General features: G+C 41.8%; 1 protein-coding gene across 1 annotated transcript in view; it reads left to right on the forward strand.

Moving 5' to 3' along the window:
• LOC134340405 (receptor tyrosine-protein kinase erbB-4-like) overlaps positions 1-21,219 on the forward strand; it is a 138,693-nt gene that overhangs the window by 108,797 nt on the left and 8,677 nt on the right. Inside the window, exons 18-27 of the mRNA XM_063037587.1 lie at positions 2,662-2,797; positions 2,962-3,084; positions 5,192-5,290; positions 6,306-6,491; positions 6,673-6,828; positions 8,524-8,599; positions 13,754-13,900; positions 17,979-18,076; positions 19,272-19,433; positions 20,278-20,340. Coding sequence (XP_062893657.1) covers positions 2,662-2,797; positions 2,962-3,084; positions 5,192-5,290; positions 6,306-6,491; positions 6,673-6,828; positions 8,524-8,599; positions 13,754-13,900; positions 17,979-18,076; positions 19,272-19,433; positions 20,278-20,340 — 1,246 coding nt within the window. The remainder of the gene's footprint in view (positions 1-2,661; positions 2,798-2,961; positions 3,085-5,191; positions 5,291-6,305; positions 6,492-6,672; positions 6,829-8,523; positions 8,600-13,753; positions 13,901-17,978; positions 18,077-19,271; positions 19,434-20,277; positions 20,341-21,219) is intronic.

The following is a 21,219-nucleotide window of genomic DNA, read 5'->3' on the forward strand; positions in this document are numbered from 1 at the left end:
GCACTGTGGTGCCCTTCTGCTAAAGAAATAGGCAATGTCACCTTCCCAGAGGAAAGCACGAATGAGGCTAATTAGCCGATCCTCCTCTGTTGCACCACCTTTGCAGAACTGCTTTGATAATAGCCCAGCCTTCTGACTCATCTGGTGGAATGTAATAGAGTTGTGGGGAAGCTTGACTTCTCTCCTTCCTCCATTGTGTGAAGTTAAATGCAGCATTCATGGTGCAATATACAGTGCCAAATACCATCTCCATCCTTAACCACGTGTATGAAATCTTGAACATTTTGAATATTGAATGAAACAGATGGCTTTGCTGAAGACATCATGACTGTTCACCACTCCTGTTACAGCCTGACTGGTTCAAATCTTTTCACTGCCAGTGGAAAAATCGCCACTTCTCGGAGCCTTGTTCCCATTCTGAAATGTATCTGCAAAACCTATGACAAGATGTTCCTCAGATGATAGTTACAGGGCATTTGAGAGGAACTTGTGAAGCATTGTTCATGACTGAATATTTTGTAATGAATCCTTGTACAAAGATGAGGCAGTTTAATTCTTCATGATCTCGCTTCACCCTAAATCTTAGAGCTATATTTAGCACAGAGGCACACATCTTTCCCTTCACTGAGGCCACCATTTTCCATGTTCCAACATTAACAGTCTCCTGGCTTCCCTCATCCTTCTTTTTGGATCCCTCTTTGGCCTCACCCCTCTTTATTTCAATTATCCCCTCCAGCTCCCCCCACCTAACCTTCACCCCTCAAGATCTGGCTAATATTGATCTCCAATTTTAATCTGTCTGCTATTGGCAGCCATCTCTTCAGCTGCCCTACTTCTAGGCTCAATAATTTTCTTCCTTAACACGTATGCCCTTTTACCTCTTTTCCCTCCTTTCATATCTAGAGGTGAAAATAAATATTTAATTGATTTAGTCATATTGCAAACAGAACTTACTGGCACTTTGTCACCTGAATACAATACTGGCTTGCACCGGCGTACTTTCACCTCTGTCTCTATCTTAATATGTTAATAAATTTTTGCTTGATGACACACCAATACAGCATCTTGGTTTTACTGTTTGAAAGGTGCTACAGAAATATAGGTTGTGGTAATGGTTGTGTCATAATTGGTACCATATTTTAAACATGAAAATGAGAGCCAACTAGTGGAATTATTACATTTTTTCATAACCAGGATTTAAAACTAAAAATAATTCCTAGTTCTATGATCAACACACAGAAAATGCTAGAGGAACTCAGCAGATCAGGCAGCATCTCTGGAGGAGAATAAACAGGCAATGTTTTGGGCCAAGACGGGAAAGGAATGGGACAAAAGCCAGAATAAGAAGGTGGGGAGCGGGGAAGAGTACAAGCTGGCAGGTGATAGGTGAGACCAGGTGAGGGGGAAGGTGGGTGGGGGGGATGAAGTAAGAAGCTGGGAGGTGATGGGTGAAAGGAATAATTCCTAGTTCTCTAAACTATGAAGATAAATGCAATCTGAAGAGAGACCCAAAAATTAAATGGATGAATTTAATAGTAAAGTCAGAAAATAAAGGGCACTGGAATATCTACTTAAATGTTATAAATCAATGGGAAGAGTGCAGGGACTAATTGGTAGTTTTTGTAGAGAGCTGGACCGAATGCTGGCTCCCTTTCCAATTAGAAGACTCAATAGGGCAGAAATTTGTCTATGGCTGATAGCACCACTGGGCTAAGTATTATTTAGGCACAGAAAGAGGGAGGTGGTTGTAATGTATCCGACCCAGTAACGGTTGTACCTGAAATGGAGCAGCCTCACTGAACGGCTCCAAACTACTTGGCTGTGACAATTCAAATGTTCTCACCCAACAAGGGGTAAGCAACTGATGTTTCTGGATCAAGCAACATTTCTTCAGCAAAGTTTTCTGTCCCCTTCAGTAAGGAAATTCCAATTTATTAGATCACCTATGTCTTGTTTGCTGTGTATTAGGCTCCCTGTGTTTTTTTTTTCTTCTGTTTCATTTGGCTTTTCCCCAGAGCTTTAAAGGACACATTTAATCAACTGAATTAAAGTTCTCCACCTCACGCATTTCCTGTGTGCGGCGGGGATTGTCGTAACGTGGAATAACGTTGTAGAGAGGGAGTTGCTGATTGCACCGTGGCGGACATATATGTGCGCTTGCATGCACACACGCGTGCTCCTTCTCCCAGTGTACAGTCCCTCTCTGTACTCCCTCTCGCTCTCTATCTGTGCCCTCTCCTTCTTCACACTCCCTCCCCTCTCTGCTCTCTCTCTCTCTCTCCACATGCCTTCTCTCCTTCTCACATTCACTCCTCTTCATTAATGATAGCTAGCTGACACGCAGTAAATTGCCCACTTTAGCACAGACTAGATGGGCCAAAGGGCCTGTTTCAGTGCTATAGTGCTCTATAACTCTTTGACTGTGTTGTCATTAGAATGCCGTACAGTGTGCCATTGAACTGTGTGGCCTTAGTCCATTTTTCAAATTCTAATTTGCAAATTTGTTTTGCAATGTAACTGAAGTGACCTTTAAAGCTCGAATGTAGCTATCCTTTTTCTGACTATAATGTATACTTTCTTATTTTGGGAAGGAAAAGAATGACCTACGTGCTGCAGTGTGGGGGACACAACCCACTTTGATTTGTATTGTTTTGAATGCAGACAAATCCCTCACATTGTGGCAGGAATTGTTGGAGGACTGGTGGCTGTGACAATTGTGGTGCTGCTGGCTGTTGTTTACTGGAGAAGGCAGATCATTCGGAAAAAGAGGGCAATGCGGCGATACCTGGAGACAGAGGTGAGAAGTTGTCCAAGATGGGAAGTGTCCAGAGTGTCCAGTTTGAGACATCTTCTGAAAAGTCCTTGATTTTTCTATGTGTAATCAAATTAGATTAATCATACTTAGCACCAGTACCATTAGGATAATACATTGTATCTGTGATTTTGCTTTTTTCTCATTAGCTGTTGGATCCCCTCGATCCCACTGCCGACTCACCCAATCAGGTGAACACACGGATTCTGAAAGAGACGGAACTGCGCAAAATAAAGGTCTTGGGGTCTGGAGTATTTGGAACAGTGTACAAGGTGAGTGGGTGTGGGTCACTGCCACAGGATAAGGTAAATTTACAATTTTGCTGTTCTTGAGTCTTTGCATTCTGCTGAGGTATTCCTGTGATACTTAAGACTGATGAATTTTAACTGCCATTGTAGCTGAGTTTAAAGTCATAATTTTCAGTGATGGACAGTTTTGCATTCAGAAACAAAAATCAAAAAGCTGTTTAAGGATGAAAATCTTTGCTGGTTCCAAAGGATGAGATTTAGATCTAGATTAGTTTTAGATTAGATTATGAGGACACGCAGTCCTCCTTTATTGTCATTTAGTAATGCATGCATTAAGAAATGATACAACGTTCCTCCAGAATGATATCACAGAAACACAAGACAAACTGACTGAAATACTGACAAAAACCACATAATTATAACATATAGTTACAATAGTGCAAAGCAATACCGTAATTTGATGAAGAACAGACCATGGGCACGGTTAAAAAAAAGTCTCAAAATCTCTTGAAAGTCCCATCATCTCACGCAGACGGTAGAAGGAAGAAACTCTCTCCCTGCCATGAGCCTCCAGCGCCGCAAACTTGCCGATGCAGCACCCTGGAAACACCCGACCACAGCCGACTCTTGAGTCCGTCCGAAAACTTTGAGCGTCCGACCAGCCCTCCGACACTGAGCACCGAGCACCATCTCTGCCGAGCACTTCAACACCAGCCCCAGCAACAGGCAATAGGCAAAGCTGAGGATTTGGGGCCTTCCCCTCCGGAGATTCTCGATCGCACAGTAGCAGCGGCAGCAAAGCAGGCATTTCAGAAGTTTCTCCAGGTGTTCCTTCGCACTTCTCACATCTGTCTCCATCAAATCAGGATTGTGCACAGCTCTTAGTTAACACATACAATATCATTTCGGAGCGGCCGTGCGCGCTGCGTCACGCCGACATCTTCTCCTCCCCCTCCTTTATTTGACAAATGTCAGCAAAACACACACTGAAATGGGTTGTTTGCGTCAAATCAAATCAGTGAGGAATGTGCTGGGCAGCCTGCAAGTATCACCACACTTCCAGTGCCAACATAGCATGCCCATGACTCACTAACCCTTATCCACGTGGGGGGAAGCCAGAGCACCCGGAAGAAACTGACACAGTCGCAGGAAGAACGTATAAATTCATACAGACAATGGTGGGAATCAAACCCTGGCACCGTAAAGCGATGTATTAACATAACTGCTATGCTAGTGTGCCATCGGTAACAAAAGCAAATTTGCAACATGGAATCAAAGCATAAAACTCACCATTAATGGGGAAAATAATTCTTCAGGGATGGCACACTCTACTAGTATCTTATTGTTAAACAGACCCAGTCAAATGATCAAACTGGAACTGATTCTGAGATTGATTGTGGTGCACTGAACTGGAATTTATAAAAAGAAAGACTTGTGGCACCTTTCAGAATGTCCTGAAGTACATAAGCATTTTTTAAAGTGGAGTCACCATTGTAAAGTAGAGTATGTGGCAGCCACTTTTGTGTACAGTATGCTCTTTACAAACTGTGATGTGAAAATGACCAGATCATCAGTTTTAATGATATCAGTTAAGGAATAAATATTGGCCAAGATATTGAGGAAAAGTCCGACAAACAAAAGTACTATATAGGATCTTTTGTATCCACTTGGGAGACCCTCAGTTTAATGTTTTATCTGAGAGAGGGTGCAGAACTCCCTTGGTATTGCACTGGAATGCCAAAATGCTTTATTGCGCCCAAGATACTGGAGTGGGTCTTAAAGCCGTTACCTGCTGAGTTAGAGGAGTGAGTGCTACCCACTGAACCTCAGCTGGCACACACTAATGCAGTGCAATCTCTCCACAAAACGTGATCCTAGTTTGAATAACTTTTAAGTACGGCACCATAGAATAAAATACTGTCAGCAGATAGTGGTGCTAGAATAAAACCAGGTATTCATTTACTAACTTAAATATGTTGCTATTTATTGGGAAGAATTTATGATACACGAGAAAGAGCTTTGGTGAGATGAAGATCGAGATAAAGCTGAGACACCAGTTAGTGCTGAGCTGAGCCAGATCCAGGGTTGATGTGGGTCCATTCCTGATTATCTATGAGATTTCTGCTTCCAGGGTTTCTGGATTCCTGAGGGTGAGTCCGTAAAGATTCCAGTGGCCATCAAGGTCTTGCAGGAAGGACATTGCTCTGAGACCTCAAGGACTGTGAACGAGGTAGGCCAGCCTTTGTTTTTAATCATTCAAAGAAACTGTTTATTTATTTTGCATTTGTAATTGTCCCTGGACTGGGAGGGGAAGTTAAAAGTCAATCACATTGGCCAAGATAAACTCTCCACCTCTTCTTTGAAGAAGGACCTTTTGTATCAACAAGTTGGCAGATGGAGCATCAGCTTAATTTTCATTTGGAGTCACAGAGAGGCCCAGGCTAGGTAAGAATAGCAGATTTTATTTCCCTGAGAGACTTTGGTGAACCAGATAGGTTTAGACCAGCTTCCCCACCCCACCCCCAAAAAAAAATATTTATTTAATTATTTGAATTAAAAGTCTCCAACTGCCATGGTGGAGTTTTATCTTGTATCTCTAAACTGGTAGTTTTGCAACTCTGAATGCTAATCTGGTAGTTTCACCATTACGCTATTATAGTCCAATGTATAAAATTCCAATTGCTCTATGTGAAAATTCACATACAATTTCAACTAACTCTCCTCGGGTTCCACATCCATGATGTACTTCTCCTGACCAATGAGCAGCCATGTTCGTTCACATGCATTTTTCTTGATCTTCTATTGATGTTACAATTAGCAGTGCCTCAGTCTTTTCTGTGCATTTTTTTCTGGGACTAGTGACGATACAGAGAAATTAGTTGATTTACAGCAAAGTTGATGTTGAGGCAGTGTAAGACTGTGTAGAGTTCCAGTTAGGCGTGGTTGGGGGTGAGCTGGTAAAGTGTATCATTAGGGGAAAGTTCCCTTTGTGGCAGGTAAGTGAATGGGTCCAATGGGCAAGAAGGGGTTTGGCTCTCCCTGTCATGAAGGGCGAGGATAATCTGTGATTCTTAATGGTTGACTGAATTTTGCTCTTATTCCTTGCCTTTTGAGTGGAGATCTGTGGAGGTGAACAACTACTGGGGAAAATAGCTCACCAGTTATATCTCTACAACTTGCCACAGAAGAAGCCTACTATAGGTTTATGCTGTACTTGGTAATTAATGGTATGGTTTTACTTGTAGGATATGTTGATGGTGGGCAGCCTGGATCACCATCATGTACTGCGGCTCCTTGGAATCTGTCCTGGAGCACCACTCCAGATAGTCACACAGTTCCTGCCACTTGGCTCTCTCCTTGAGTACCTCCACAAAAACAAGGAGACTATCCAGTCTCAAATGCTTCTCAACTGGTCTGTTCAGATCGCCAAGGTAAGTGAGACCTCACATTTTATCTCTTTACTTGGCAAAAGACAAGTATTATGCATAGCCTTGGTGAAGGTAAGTTGCTGATAAGCCATTGGTGGAGAACATTTCTCTCAATGGACTATTGGGTGAGTGATTACAGTTACAGAGTATGATTTAGTTAAACACATTAATATTATTATCACAGGGTATGAGATACCTGGAGGAGAAGAAAATGATTCATCGGAACCTGGCTGCCAGAAACGTACTGGTGAAATCCTCCAGCCATGTTCAAATTACAGACTTTGGTATCACCAACCTCTTGGCACTGGATGAAAAGAAGTATTTCTTCGATGAAGTTAAGGTTCGTCGTTTTTCATCTTGGTTAAATAATCTACTACGGAGAAAATATTAACTTCATTCTTCCACAAATGCTGGTTTCAATACATCAGGGAAACCTAAGTTAATTTATTAGTGATATTCGAAAAGGTTCCTGCTCCCAAATAGCGCCCATTTCAAAAGCAAGCGGTTTTTCAGAAGGGAAATTACTTTAAAAATAAAATAATCATATTCACTGGATGGGAATATTTTTCTTCGGGGCAAGCTTCACAAGTACAAAAGGAAAGGAGCAGGAGGAAGCTTGTCAGCCAATTGAGCCTGCTCTGATTTTCAATAAGATCGTGGCTAATCCTCTGTCTCAACTGCACAGTTGTTATTCTTTCAGCAAAGACTATTTGTTTTTGTTCAAGCACCTACAGCACTTCTCCATAGATGTATGAGCCATCTTGTACAACTGGTTTTGCGCAAATATTAGTCATGAGTGAAGAGCAGATTGTTCACCAACAATTGGACAGTAAAGATCTCATATATTAATTAAACACAGAGCAGGAACTCCCCCAGTGTTCAACGTACCAACCGATGGGCCATTTATCTCGTCAGCATCTGTAGCATTTTGCAGTGCGCAAATTGGTAGCTACATTTAGCTATAGAGCAGAAGTAACTACTTAGACAGTTCTGAGTGAAGAGATAGTGTGTTGTATAATTGCAAGGCTCACTTTTTATCTGGAAGTGCCTTATTTTTCCTTTGCTCATTACTTATGCATCCGGAGTTTTGCTCTGCTTTTCTCTGTTATGTATGTAGAAGCCATGTGAAAGGAGCAGTATCTCTTCATGAGTCTGTTTCAATAATCTGGGAACCTCAAATTTACAAATTGTAAATTGGGAAAGAATATTTCATACAATCTAGGCATGCCAACATTTCTGCGCAAAATGAACTTTGCAAATTTAAATTTGCACTCCTATTAAACATAGTGAAGTCTGGCTTGCACAAGAACAAATTTTACATTGCTGAAACTGGCTCCTGACTCAAGCAGGCGTAAGTAGGGAACGTGTTCTGCCGTGAAATTAGAAATTAAAGGGACGGGGAAAGCAATTGCATCAATTTGAGCTGAACCTCAGAGGCGCAAAATTCAAGGTCAGCGCATCGCTGAACCAAATCTGCATCTCTTCCTAAATCATCAGAATTGTGTCACTCCTTTCTTTGGGCATGGTGAATCAGGAGATGAATTAGCTGAGCAAGCTAGAGCACATGATAACCACCAAAAACAGATGCAGCAACCTCTGATAAACCGATCCAAGATCTGAAATGTTTCCATATCATTTGAGCGATTCAATGCTTGCAAGGATCAGAAGTTTTGGTATATATTCTTCAAAGATTGTTTTTTTTTAATGAAACATATTTATGTGCAACATCACCATATTACAAAAAACACAAGGCCACGTGCCTCCTACTGGGCTTGTAAATTGGTCTTGTGTGTATTTTTTTTTGAAGTTCCCATTCATAGAAACTTCATGTGATTCAAGGCTCCCTGGATTTTCTGCCCGGTCATTTTACTGAACCGAAAACCACTGTGAACTGTGAATTAGAAAATGGCTGAGCTGCTGCGTGGTGCAGTGCCTAAAGCCATAAAGACAAACATCAGTGTCCATTGTTATAAAAATTGCCCCACCCTGTTGTTGCTTTGTTGTTGAGTGTCTGTCTGTCTGTTGCCTGCTGTAGATGCCCATTAAATGGATGGCACTAGAGAGCATCCACTTTAGAAGATACACCCATCAAAGTGATGTGTGGAGTTATGGTGAGTCATATACTTACAGAAGCATTTTGTTTTATTCTTAAAGGTGCAGTGCTACATTTTTGAATTCTTATTAACAAAACTGATGCAAAAATAACCTAATTTCTGCAGTGAGGCAAGAATCTGGTGGAGAATGGGTGGAGATGATGAAAAGGGAGTATAGACTTTAGTAAAAGCCCCAAATAATTTATTTGAGTTTCCCAAGGGAGCAGAGATACTATGGCAGAATGCAGCTTACTTCAACTTCAGTGGGGCCTTTGTCAAAGTGTCCTAAGACAAAAGACTTGCCATCAAACTCTGGTTGGTCGATTTGAGCCAAAGGATCTATGCAAAGGCAAGCATAAAGTGTGTAAGGGTTGAGTGAGAGGGTTCCATGTTAAGACAGTCTTTTGTCTTTTTCATACATGATCTGAGACAGCATGTTGGTCACTTTAGCTCAATTAGGAGATGATAGCAAAATAGCAGGGTAGTTAAGTAGATGGAAGAAACAGGAACAACCCCCCAGGAAACATTGTTTTGGCAGGCCTGATGTTCTTCAACAAGTTCAAGTTTAATTGTTATTCAATCATACATGAATACCCATGAAAACAGCCAAACAAAATTGTTCCTCTGGGGCCAAGGTGCAAAACACAGTACTAACAGTGATACACAGCACAAGGCACATATAGCACATATAAGGTAGCAGTAAAATAGAGTCACACAGAAAGAAATAGTCCAAGTCCCTGAATCCATGAATATTGCAGCAGTCTGCAGTGGAATACAATACAACTTGTCTTTTGCCAAGCAAATATTGGAGGGCAGCATCAACTTCTCTGGATGGCCTCAAACAGGCAACACCATGACCCAAGGCCTAATCCTTACTATGACCGATGCCACACAGCTCCCCCATCATCCGCACAATGCACAGAGCACAAACAAGACAGCAGTAAAGCACAGTCACACAAAAGAAGAACACAGTCCAAGTCCCTGAGTTCGTGAACGCTGCAACGGTTTGCTGCTGAACACAACATAGCTTGTCCTCTGCTGAGTGAACACTGGGGGCATTTCTGACACCCTCGGCACCAACTCCAATGTCCCTCTCCTGGACGGCTGCAAACAGGTGACACCTCAGCTTGAGGCCAAGTCCTTGCTACAACTGAGGCCCCGCAGTTCCTCCGCTGTCCTCACCTGCTGTTCGCTGATAAACCAGGTAACCGGACTTGCAGCATTCCACATCCAATGTCCAACAGGGTCTTGTGATCACAGGAAAAGCATAACTTAGAGTAAACTTTCGCAATACAAAATAATCAAAGGCATTACAAGAAAAATGGGAAAATATTGACACAGATGGATCAGGCAAGGGATTTGTAAATCATTATGATAGAGAATGGGTCATAAGGTTATTCAGCCATTGCGCAAGGTAGTGATCAAGCTGCACCATGTACAGTATATTATGGAATCTCACTTAGGATGGATGGATGCGACTTGGAGATGGTGAGCAAAGGAGTTACTATGATACCTAGAAGACCAGAGATACTTTTTTCATTAAGATCATTGTGATTGAATCTCTCTACCAACTTGCCTAAGACGTTCATACAAATTGAAATTGAAAGCCTATTGACATCCAGTGTGAGGCAGTTTAGCAATCTGTAGATCTCGGAAATGTTACTGGATACCAGCTGTAGATGGTTCATGCACCCACCTCTGGCTACCTTGGGAATCATTCCACCTTTGTGACTATCACTGAGATCTTCCAATGGTTAGTTCCTGAGCATCTGTATTTGGGGAAGACACAGAGTGAAGTTCTCCCACAGCAATAAGAACAACTGAAGCCCCAAGTAACTGGAACACACCTTTGCACTTCATGGGGGGAGGGGTCTGACGTTACTGATTTCTACACAAATTACCACAAGTATATCTAGGATAAAATATGTGAGAGAAGATGAAGATATAGGCTGGAAATTGCTGTTGGCTTAAACCAAGCATTCATGATATCAGACCATTACTGAATAGAAATTTAGAAATGTTGGTGCCTATTTGTTATTTGCTGCTCAAAAGCTGTGTTTGGAAGTTATTCAACAGGGTATGTATTGTTTGGATTCTCGTGCACAATATTGTGCTCTTTGGAAATACAGTAGAAAATCTCCATGGCGCCGTAGAGCATTCAATGCGTCCCTAATCATCACAATGCCTACTCTTAGAGACGTTAAGGCTATTCCTTTATTTTCACACCATCATTTGAATGGGAAAAAGGAAAGGGGTGGCTCTTGGGAGCAATCTGCATATTACCAGGTAACTTCTTGTGACCTGCGCACCATTCCCTCGATTACACGATCAAACATCTCGTTATTTTCATTATCCCAGTGAGAAACTGGTGTGAAATCTTGAGGATTTTATTGTCAGGATTTCCAAATTCCTTTCCTGAAGCAAATGGCACAGTGTTATCTTTTCCATTATTCCTCTGCAATTAAAGACATCAAATTTGCCGAGCAATGGCCCACTGGCACCAACCCCATCCTGCACTTCCATGCATCCGAGGATGGATCTTAAAACAGTTCTGCAACAACTATATATTAAAGCTGATTGCAGGCACAAATATTCTTGTGTTACAATCAGAATCATTAATAAAATCACAGCACAACCCACTCCACCCTGGCGTTTGATGGACAAGTGTCAACAGCAACACATTTGTTTGCCTCTCCATACTGTAAAGAAAGCTTGCCAAACAGGTGAAGAGTGGGTTGGCTAAGCCATAGTGGGGCAGCAAGTGCAAGTTACAGTGTATTTGATACTAACTCATAATGCAGTGAGTAGAACTGGTGCTTCAGGCGCACATTTAAAATTGAGTCCGGAGTGTGCCATTTCTTAAGGCTGTAATCTGTACTGCAGCTGGACTAAAGCAAAACCAGCACTTTCAGCAGAGTCCTGCAATTTCCTCATAGGAAACCTATTCCCATCCTTTCCTAGCTTTTGCCAGGATTCCAAATGATAATAAATAAATATAAGCACCAATCTACTACTGTTAATTTATTTCATGTTTTATGTAGTTACAAAACCAAGGTTTATTTTATTTATTGGGTGATACAGCATTGAGTAGGCCCTTCCGGAAGCCACATCACCCCAGCAGCCCCCGACAAACCCAATTTAACCCTAACCTGATCATGGGACAACTTACAATCTACCTGGGACTGTGGAAGGTAACCAGAGGACCCGGAGAAACCCCAGGCGTGTCACAGGGAGGACATACCGAGACTCCTCACAGAATGGCGCCGGAATTGAACTCCGAACTCCAGGATGCCCCAAGTTGTGATAGCGTCACGCTAACCGCTACGCTACCGTGGCACCCGTAGGCTGACACAAAGGTGCAACACTGTGAGGGTGCTGCACTCACACTTGAGCTGTCAAACCAAACTGCCACCTGCTTCTCAAATGGATACAAGATCCCTTTGGCTCTATTTTCAAGGGGCCGGGGGATTTCCTGGCTAGCACTGGCCCTCAGCTTCTGGAAAACAGAACAGCAGATTAGATCATTGTTGTATCGTAATTTGTAGGTGTTTGCCATGCGCAAATTGCATTAAATAATATTACAGTTATAGCAACACAAAATGTCTTAGTTGTCTGCTAAATGCGTTGGGATATCTTGAGGTGATGCAAAGCGCAATAGAAATGCAAGCCTCTCCTTTTGGTCAGTGTGAATGTAATTTCACACCACGCAGGTTTCAGATGTACCAAAAACGACAAGTTCCTCAAGTAAATGTGCAAACTAATTGCATTGTTGCATGAACACGCTGTTGGGAAGCCAGGGATCTTGTCCTGTGAACTGAGAACCTTGTGCCTGATTCTCTCAGGGTGGCTGTTATTGAGGTTGATTCATCCAATCTGCTTACGATCCCATGTTTGGAGGTGTTTATGGATTGGATGTGGCACTGGACTGAGACCTTACCTGGTACCTCTTCTGAGGTCTGTGCAGCTGTGTTTTCTGAAGATGTTGATAATAATGTAGGATGTTGCAAGGATTGGCTTGCTCAATATTCACTTACAACCATGACATTCAGTCCAATACACTGTTATGATGCTGCTATAGTTTGGTATCTCTGTGACTGTCACTCAGTGCAGTGTTGCAGGACATTAACATTATAATGCAAGGCACACATCTTTGTGTGCTGACTGCCATTCCTATAAAAACCCCCAACCTTGGACACAGGCAATGACATAAGCTGTTGGGGACCGCCTCCCATTGCTCTCATTCTTTTGTATCAGTGGTGCATGAGGTATCAAGAATACACAGGACAGTAATTTAGGCACACTGACATGTGATGAGGATATGTGAAAAGACATTGCGATGCTCTCCTGTGTACGTTTCTTATGCAATCCCAACTGTAAATACTGCACATCTCCTCAGCGTTTCCTTTCAGATAAAACCTATTTTGTCCTGCTTTTATTGTGGTTTGATCTTTTCCCCCCAGCTCATCGTGTCCAACTGTTTAGCACCTTCCAGCAATCAATGAGGAATGTTGTCCGCAGGTGTGCTTTCTTGTACTTGTGCTCATGAGATAGTACCGGTTGTGTAGATTATTGGTGTCTGCTGAAGCACATCCCTGGCTCTGCCATCTTCTTGTTGGTCTGTTTTCACCTCTTCTGGGCCCAGGACTGCGGCCTGTACTGACACCATTTCCCATGTCTACAACGCCAAGATAGAAGGGTAAAGGGGGAGAGGAATGGCCATGAATCCCATTCAGGGTTTCCCCCTTGAGTCTTTCTAATTGGGCTTCTTTGTGCTCAATCAGTAAAATTGGTTATTCTTCATCTGTAGCCTTCAATTACTTAGAATGAATGCTGAATTTCAGCCACCCAGGCCTCTCCAGCACAAATAAGTGGCTTCTAAAAGCAGTTCACAGCCTGTTACGAAGTTTATTGCTTCTTTGCAAAACGGCTGATTCATTCTGCCTGTACCAAAGTAAATCTTTTCATATACCACTCAGGAGTCTCCTGAGTGAAGACGCTTCCTTTGAAATGCTCAGAAGCCCAAGAAATTCTCAATTGAACCTGCAATTGTGCCAACAGCAATTTTAAGCTTATATGTTCAGCTTTGTGCACATTGCCGTGGAAGTGACTTTAAACTCCTTTGTCCGTGGCTATAGGAATTAACTGATTTGAAATATTGTGTGCTCTTCGCAGGTGTCACCATATGGGAGCTGATGACGTTTGGCAGTAAACCATATGAGGACATCGCCGTTCGTGAGATCCCCGGTCTGTTGGAGAAAGGCGAACGCTTACCACAGCCTCATATCTGCACCATTGATGTTTACATGGTGATGGTGAAATGTAAGTATATGACTAAAAGCAAGCATTTTACCTGATGGATTTTGGAAGGATTAAGGGATTGCTTGATATACGTTATACTTTATTGTCGCCAAACAATTGGTACTAGAACATACAATCATCAGAGCGATATTTGATTCTGCGCTTCACACTCCCTGGATTACACATATTAAATATTAAAAATAGTTAAAATTAGTAAATATTAAACATTTAAATTATAAATCATAAATAGAAAATAGAAAAATGGGAAGTAAGGTAGTGCAAAAAAACTGAGAGGCAGGTCCGGATATTTGGAGGGTACGGCCCAGATCCGGGTCAGGATCCGTTCAGCAGTCTTATCACAGTTGGAAAGAAGCTGTTCCCAAATCTGGCCGTATGAGTCTTCGAGCTCCTGAGCCTTCTCCCGGAGGGAAGAGGGATGAAAAGTGTGTTGGCTGGGTGGGTCGTGTCCTTGATTATCCTGGCAGCACGGCTCCAACAATGTGCGGTGTAAAGTGAGTCTACGGACGGAAGATTGGTTTGTGTGATGTGCTGGGCTGTGTTCACGATCTTTGCAGCTTCTTTTGGTCTTGGACAGGACAACTTCCATACTAGATTGTGATGCACCCTAGAAGAATGCGTTCTATGGTGCATCTATAAAAATTAGTGAGGGTTTTAGGGGACAGGCCAAATTTCTTTAGTTTTCTCAGGAAGTAAAGGCACTGGTGGGCCTTCTTGGCAGTGAACTCTGCTTGGTTGGACCAAGTCAGGTCATTTGTGATATTGACCCCGAGGAACTTAAAGCTTTTGACCTGTTCCACTTGCGTACCACCGATGTAAATTGGGTCGTGCGGTCCGCTACTCCTTCTGAAGTCAACAACCAATTCCTTTGTCTTGCTGACGTTTCCAGACATTAAAGAGGATGTATGGTTTGAGAGGCTGGAACTAGAGGTGGGTGGATGTGGACTAGTGGTTACAGCTTGACCTTCTGAGGATGATTAAGAAACACTTCTACTGTACATGCAGAATAAAGTTGGTTTGGACCTTTCTTCCATAAATAAAAATTGATATTAGTTCAGATGTTAACTAACAAAGATGTTATTGATTTATTGAGATACAGCACAGAATAAGCCATTCCAGTCCTTTGAGCCACGCCTCCCAGCAACCCCCAATTTACTTCTAGCCCAATCACTGGACAGTTTACAACGATCAATTAACTTATCAACCAGTACGCCTTTGGACTGTGGGAGGAAACTGGAGCACCTGGAGGAAACCCACGTGGTCATGGGAAGAACGTACAACTCCTTACAGGCAGCAGTGGGAATTGAACTCCAGTCTCCTGTACTGTAAAACCTTAGTGCGAGCCGCTATGCTACCATGCCACCCTAATGAGTTATGAAGCAAGGTTACATGGCAACTTTGATCTTATTGAGCGGAAAAACAACCTGAAAGTGGTGAATGAACTCCTCTTTTTCCTCCGTCCCTAACTTTGTCAGCACAGATTCCAAGATTTTCTGTCAATTCAGTGGGTCAGACAACTGGATGAAATAAACAAACACCTCCGAAGAGCAGAGTGGTATTTCGGCAGTTCTGTAACCATTGATTCCTGATTGTTACCAACACTGCTCTGACATTGTTTCACAATAAAAGTTGTTTCAGGGTAAAAGGAAACCCAGGGGCAAATCACTTTATGGAAAATAAAGTTTTCTATAAAGGAGCTGTTTTTATCATTTCTGGTTTTGTTTATCAAAGGAAATTGCCAACCTTCTGCATTTAGTTTAAATCTTCATATCCCACTGTTGTCTGGACAGGATGCCAGGAAAGTGATCCCCAGTCTCACCAGGGTTAACATGAGAGATGATGCCGAAATACTCAGCAATCATTCAAATTCATGTGAACACATTTAATGTACACTATCACTCCCCAGAAAATTAATTAAGTGGCGGCTCAATGGAAGACTTTTCCTGTTAACCCCCCCCGCCCCCATCTCCCATATCCCGATTCCAAGATGCAGTGAAATGAAGGACGTTGAAACAGACAGAAAAGAAAGTTCAAAGTAAATTTATCATCAAAGTGTGTATGTGTCACTCTATACTACCCTGAGATTTATTTTCTTGTGGGCATTCACACTAGAACAAAGAAATACAATAGAATCAATGGCAGGACTTTCATATGATGAAAGACTGGATCGACTAGGCTTGTAATCTCTGGAATTTAGAAGATTGAGGGGGGATCTGATTGAAACGTATAAAATTCTAAAGGGATTGGACAGGCTAGATGCAGGAAGATTGTTCCCGATGTTGGGGAAGTCCAGAACGAGAGGTCACAGTTTGAGGATAAAGGGGAAGCCTTTTAGGACCGAGATGAGGAAAAACTTCTTCACACAGAGAGTGGTGAATCTGTGGAATTCTCTGCCACAGGAAACAGTTGAGGCCAGTTCATTGGCTATATTTAAGAGGGAGTTAGATATGGCCCTTGTGGCTAAAGGGATCAGGGGGTATGGAGAGAAGGCAGGTACAGGGTTCTGAGTTGGATGATCAGCCATGATCGTACTGAATGGCGGTGCAGGCTCGAAGGGCCGAATGGCCTACTCCTGCACCTATTTTCTATGTTTTCTATGTTTCTATGAAAAAACCAGTGTGCAAAAGAAGATAACCTGTACAAATACAATAATAATAATAAATAATGCTAAGAACGTGAGTTGTGGAGGCCTTGAAAGTGAGTCTGTAGGTTATAGATTTTGTTCGGCATTGAGGTGGGTGAAGTTATCCAAGCTGGTTCAGGAGCGTGATGGTTGAAGGGGAATAAATGCTCCTGAACCTGGTTTGTGGGACCTGAGGCTCCTATGTAAACAAGATCCAGTGTAGAAAACTAGCTAGTGCCAGTTACAAGCAATGTGTTCAATCAGTACTGTAGGAATAGTATCAATAGACACATTCTTAAAATAGAACTAGGGTACGGAATATCATATTGGAACAATATTGGTGTATACAGAGTCACAAATATATTGTAGATTGTGAAATGTCACTTTAAGGTGCACAGAATATGTTGCAACTTGCAATGTACAGCCTCTTTAACAGCATCAGTTCTTGGCTTCTATAAGGTCTGTAATTAGTTAGAATAAAATATCCCAAAGAACTTCATCAAAAAAAATCTCACATTGAGTTACAAAAGGGGATAAACAAGCACATGACCAAAGCATGGTCAAACAGATTGTTTTGAAAGAGAAAGAGAAACAGACGTTTAGGGAGGGAATTCCAGAATTTAGAGTGCTGTGGGCTGAAAGATTGAAATGATTGAAGTACTTAACTTATTATCAGTGAACGTTAAATAAATGATTATTTCACTCATCAGCATTGACATTCACATTCAAACATCAGCGACAAAGTCCAAACGTGAAAGCATATGGACCAGATTATGACGTGCTTCAGTAAGATTTGTTGCAATCCATGCCAGCTGTAGTATCCGGCTTCACTCACCTCCGTGGCTGTGGACTCGCGTTCAAGGACTCTGCAGTTCATGTTCAGTGTGTTATTTGTTTGCTTTTTTATTGTTTGCACAATTTGTTCTTTTTTTCATGTTTGACAGTCTTTGTTGTGTGGGTTTTTTAAATGAGCTTCTTTGTTTAGTGGCTGCCTGTAGGAAGTCAAATCTCAAGGTCGTGTACAGTATACACACTTTGATAATAAATGTACTTTGAATAGAGGGCAAAAAGATTTACTGCAATAACATGTATTCAACATGCATAAAGGTCTTTAAAAAGGTTACATTGTCCAAAGAATTGAATGTTGGCAGGATTTTATAATTTGGATACATCACGGCTCATCCATCTTCATGTGAATGTCCTTAACAGAAGACATGATGTGGATTTCAAAAAGTCTTGACTAAAACTCCATGGCCATGTGTCTTTTCCCTCTCCCCTTAGATGCTTGTACTTCAAACCTTCAGGCTTTTGACAAAATGTTGATAAAGACTGCTGACTTCCTGAATTAATCACAAGTGGAAATCTGATTCCCATGCCCCATTCCCTTTCTTCTGCCCTTTTCACTAATATATAATTGCAGTGCAACACAATGTCACTGTCTTCATTTTTCTAAAATAGGCTGGATGATTGACGAAGACAGTCGTCCTACATTTAAAGAACTTGGTGCAGAATTTTCTCGAATGGCCCGGGATCCAGATAGATATTTGGTTCTTGAGGTATGTTCCTGCAGTGCCTCTTGAAGATGCTGAAATTTATTTGTGAACAGTCTGATATAAAAATGTTAAATTTGAGGAGCTCAAAAATAGAATTAGTTCATAGAATTACATTGAATGCAGAGCATGGGGGCAAGCCCTTTGATCCAATGGGACTGTTTCTATTCCACTGGAGCCTTTCCTCCTCTAACAACTGTCAGCATTGTCTTCTAATCTCATTTCACTATTAATCTATCTGCAGTACTGAGCAAAACTCTTAGGCATATAAATACAGCTTGGGTGCCTAAGACACAGTACTGTATTTGTCAATGTGGAGTGGAAAGTGGGTTTGTAAATCTGGCGGGAACAAAGGATATTGGGAATGGTGAGGGTTGAGCACTGTGTGAGAGGTGTGAGGGGTGTGGGACAGGTGGCAGAGAAGGAGTGTCTGGGGCAGGGGGATGGTCTAGCTGCAGACACACCCAAACAATTGGTTTATTGATCATCACAGAATGTCTCTCTGGTGCTTCCCGCTCTCTCCCCTCTCCATCTCCCTTTTCCCAACCATGATTCCCCTTTTCCCTGTCCCCTTCCCACTCTCAGTCCACAACAGAGACCCATATCAGAATCAGGTTTATCATCACTTATGTATGTCATGAAATTTGGTTTTTTTTGCAGCAGCAGTACTGCAATATCTTACTACAGTACACTACAAAATTTTTAGGCTCCAGAGCGATTTACCTGTATATGTGCCCAGGATTTTTGCACAGTATGCCATTTGCCTCAACCGCACTCTATGGTAGCAAGGTGTACGCTCTCACCATTCTCTATCAGATGTCCTACTCTAAGTTACAGCACTGGTTTATGTTGATGTGTCACTGACTCCTTAGGTTTACCTATGTTAAATTGTAAAAATATTGCTTTAAGTTGTACACATAGTCAAGGTTTTTCGACTGTCCTACAGATAGAACAATGCTCAAATAGTGATCAGATGCAACTTAATGGATAAGTCATTTCCTGCCTTTTATAAAAATGGCATTAATTAAACCTAGAAGTATCATAGATTATTTTTTTCTTCCGTATTTTGATTTTGACAACTAAGATGGAATATTTTATTAAATGTACTTATATTTTGATAATTTAACTGCATCACTACCTATTTAATTATATCTCAATAACATGCTAGCTGTATCCATAACTTTTCTGTATCTTTCTTCAGCGTGATGAGAGGGCCAATAATACATATGTTAGCGACCAAAGGGCCCTGCATGAATATGATGAGGACCTCGTGGATTATAATGAGCTGGAAGAGGATGTGATAGGAACCACACTGGATAACCCACCATCTGGTGGAGTAAGACTGAGGACTGAATCGACCAGGGTATGAAATGGCAAAAATAAATGTGCCAAGAACAGATTATTTGGGCGGAGGGTATTAGTTCCCTTCCATCTCTCCTAAATATTGATTGCATAAGGAAGTTCCGAACTGTCAGCTTTGTTTTTTTTTTAAAATTCATATGATGTGGAGACATCATTGATAAGACCGAGCTTTTATTGCCTATTCTTAATTTCCCTTGAATTGACCAGCTACCTAGAGAGTACAGAATTGTAAGTGGATTTCTCCGAGCATATTTTGAGAAGCAGCAGAATCCCTTATGGTTTGGTGGGGTAAATGATCAGCTTGTGAGAGATCACAAGGACCCTAAATTTGACATCCCAGTTCGAGGATGATCTTAACTGGGATCATAGTAATGGCTCAGCACTTCCAGGCAGGGGAGAAAAAGAAATCAGCCAGGATTCAGATTGTGGTAATATCTGTGTGTGAATATGGAGTGACATTAGGTTCAGCTGTTTGTGCCCCTTGCTCTTTGGTCAAGTTGCACGCAAACAACGTGAAGAACAGGTCATTTAAATAAGGACCTCATCCATACCATCAAATGAGGAATGGAGAGGCAGGGGAAGAGACTACGTGCAAATGTTTTGTTTGTTATTCTAAAGCTCAGCTGTCTGTGATCCTGGTCCATTAAACACACCTTGGGTTAGTTATGTACAAACCCCTTACACAGAAATCCAAAATAACTTTCTTTACAATTTTCCCTACACTAAATAACAGATAGATTTAAAGGTACTAAGCATTTGTCTACTACTATCTCAAATGGGCTGTGGACTGACTGGACAATTTTTATTAAGTACCCTTACAAATATAATTTTTGTTTCTTTTGCAGAGCAACAGTTTACCTACTGGATATATGCCAATGAATGGGATTGGTCCAGATGGCTCTCGGCAGGTAAGTACAAGTTAAGATCTACTTGGAGGTCCTACCGAAGTGCAAAACCTCACACTTGTCTGCATTAAATTCCGTCTGCCATTTTTCAGCCCAGTTTTCCAGCTGATGCAGATCCCTCTGCAAGCCATGACAGCCTTCCTCACTGTCCACTGCACCCCCAATCTCGGTATCATCTGCAAATCTGCTGATCCAGTTAACCACGTTATCATCCATGTCCTTGATACAGATGACAAACCACACCAGACCAGCACTGATCCCTGCAGCACTTCACTAGTCACAGGCCTCCAGTCAGAGAGGCAACCATCTACTACCATTCTCTGCCTTCTCCCACAAAGTCAATATCTAATCCAATTTACTACCTCTTCTTGAATGCCAAGCAACTGAACATTTTTGACCAACCTCCCATGCAGGACCTTATCAAATGTCTTGCTAAAGTCCATGTAGACAACATCCACTGCCTTGCCTTCATCCACTTTCCTGGTAACTTCCTCATAAAACTCTATAGGATTGGTTAGACATGACCTACCACACACGAAGTCATGCTGACTATCCTTAATCAGTCCATATCTATCCAAATACTTATATTTTACACATGAGGCTGCTTAACAAACTATCAGTCCATGGTATTACAGGAAAGATTCTAGCATGGATAAAGCAGTGGCTGATTGGCAGGAGGCAAAGAGTGGGAATAAAGGGAGCCATTCCTGACTGGCTGACTAGTGGTGTTCCACAGAGGTCTGTGTTGGGACCATTCTTTTTACGTGAAATGTCAATGATTGGGATGATGGAATTGATGGCTTTGTTGCAAAATTTACAGATGATATTAAGATAGGTGGAGGAGCAGATAGTTTTTGAGGAATTAGAGAGGCTACAGAAGGA

This window comes from Mobula hypostoma, chromosome X1 (assembly GCF_963921235.1).
Source record: "Mobula hypostoma chromosome X1, sMobHyp1.1, whole genome shotgun sequence".
Taxonomy (NCBI): Eukaryota; Metazoa; Chordata; class Chondrichthyes; order Myliobatiformes; family Myliobatidae; genus Mobula; species Mobula hypostoma.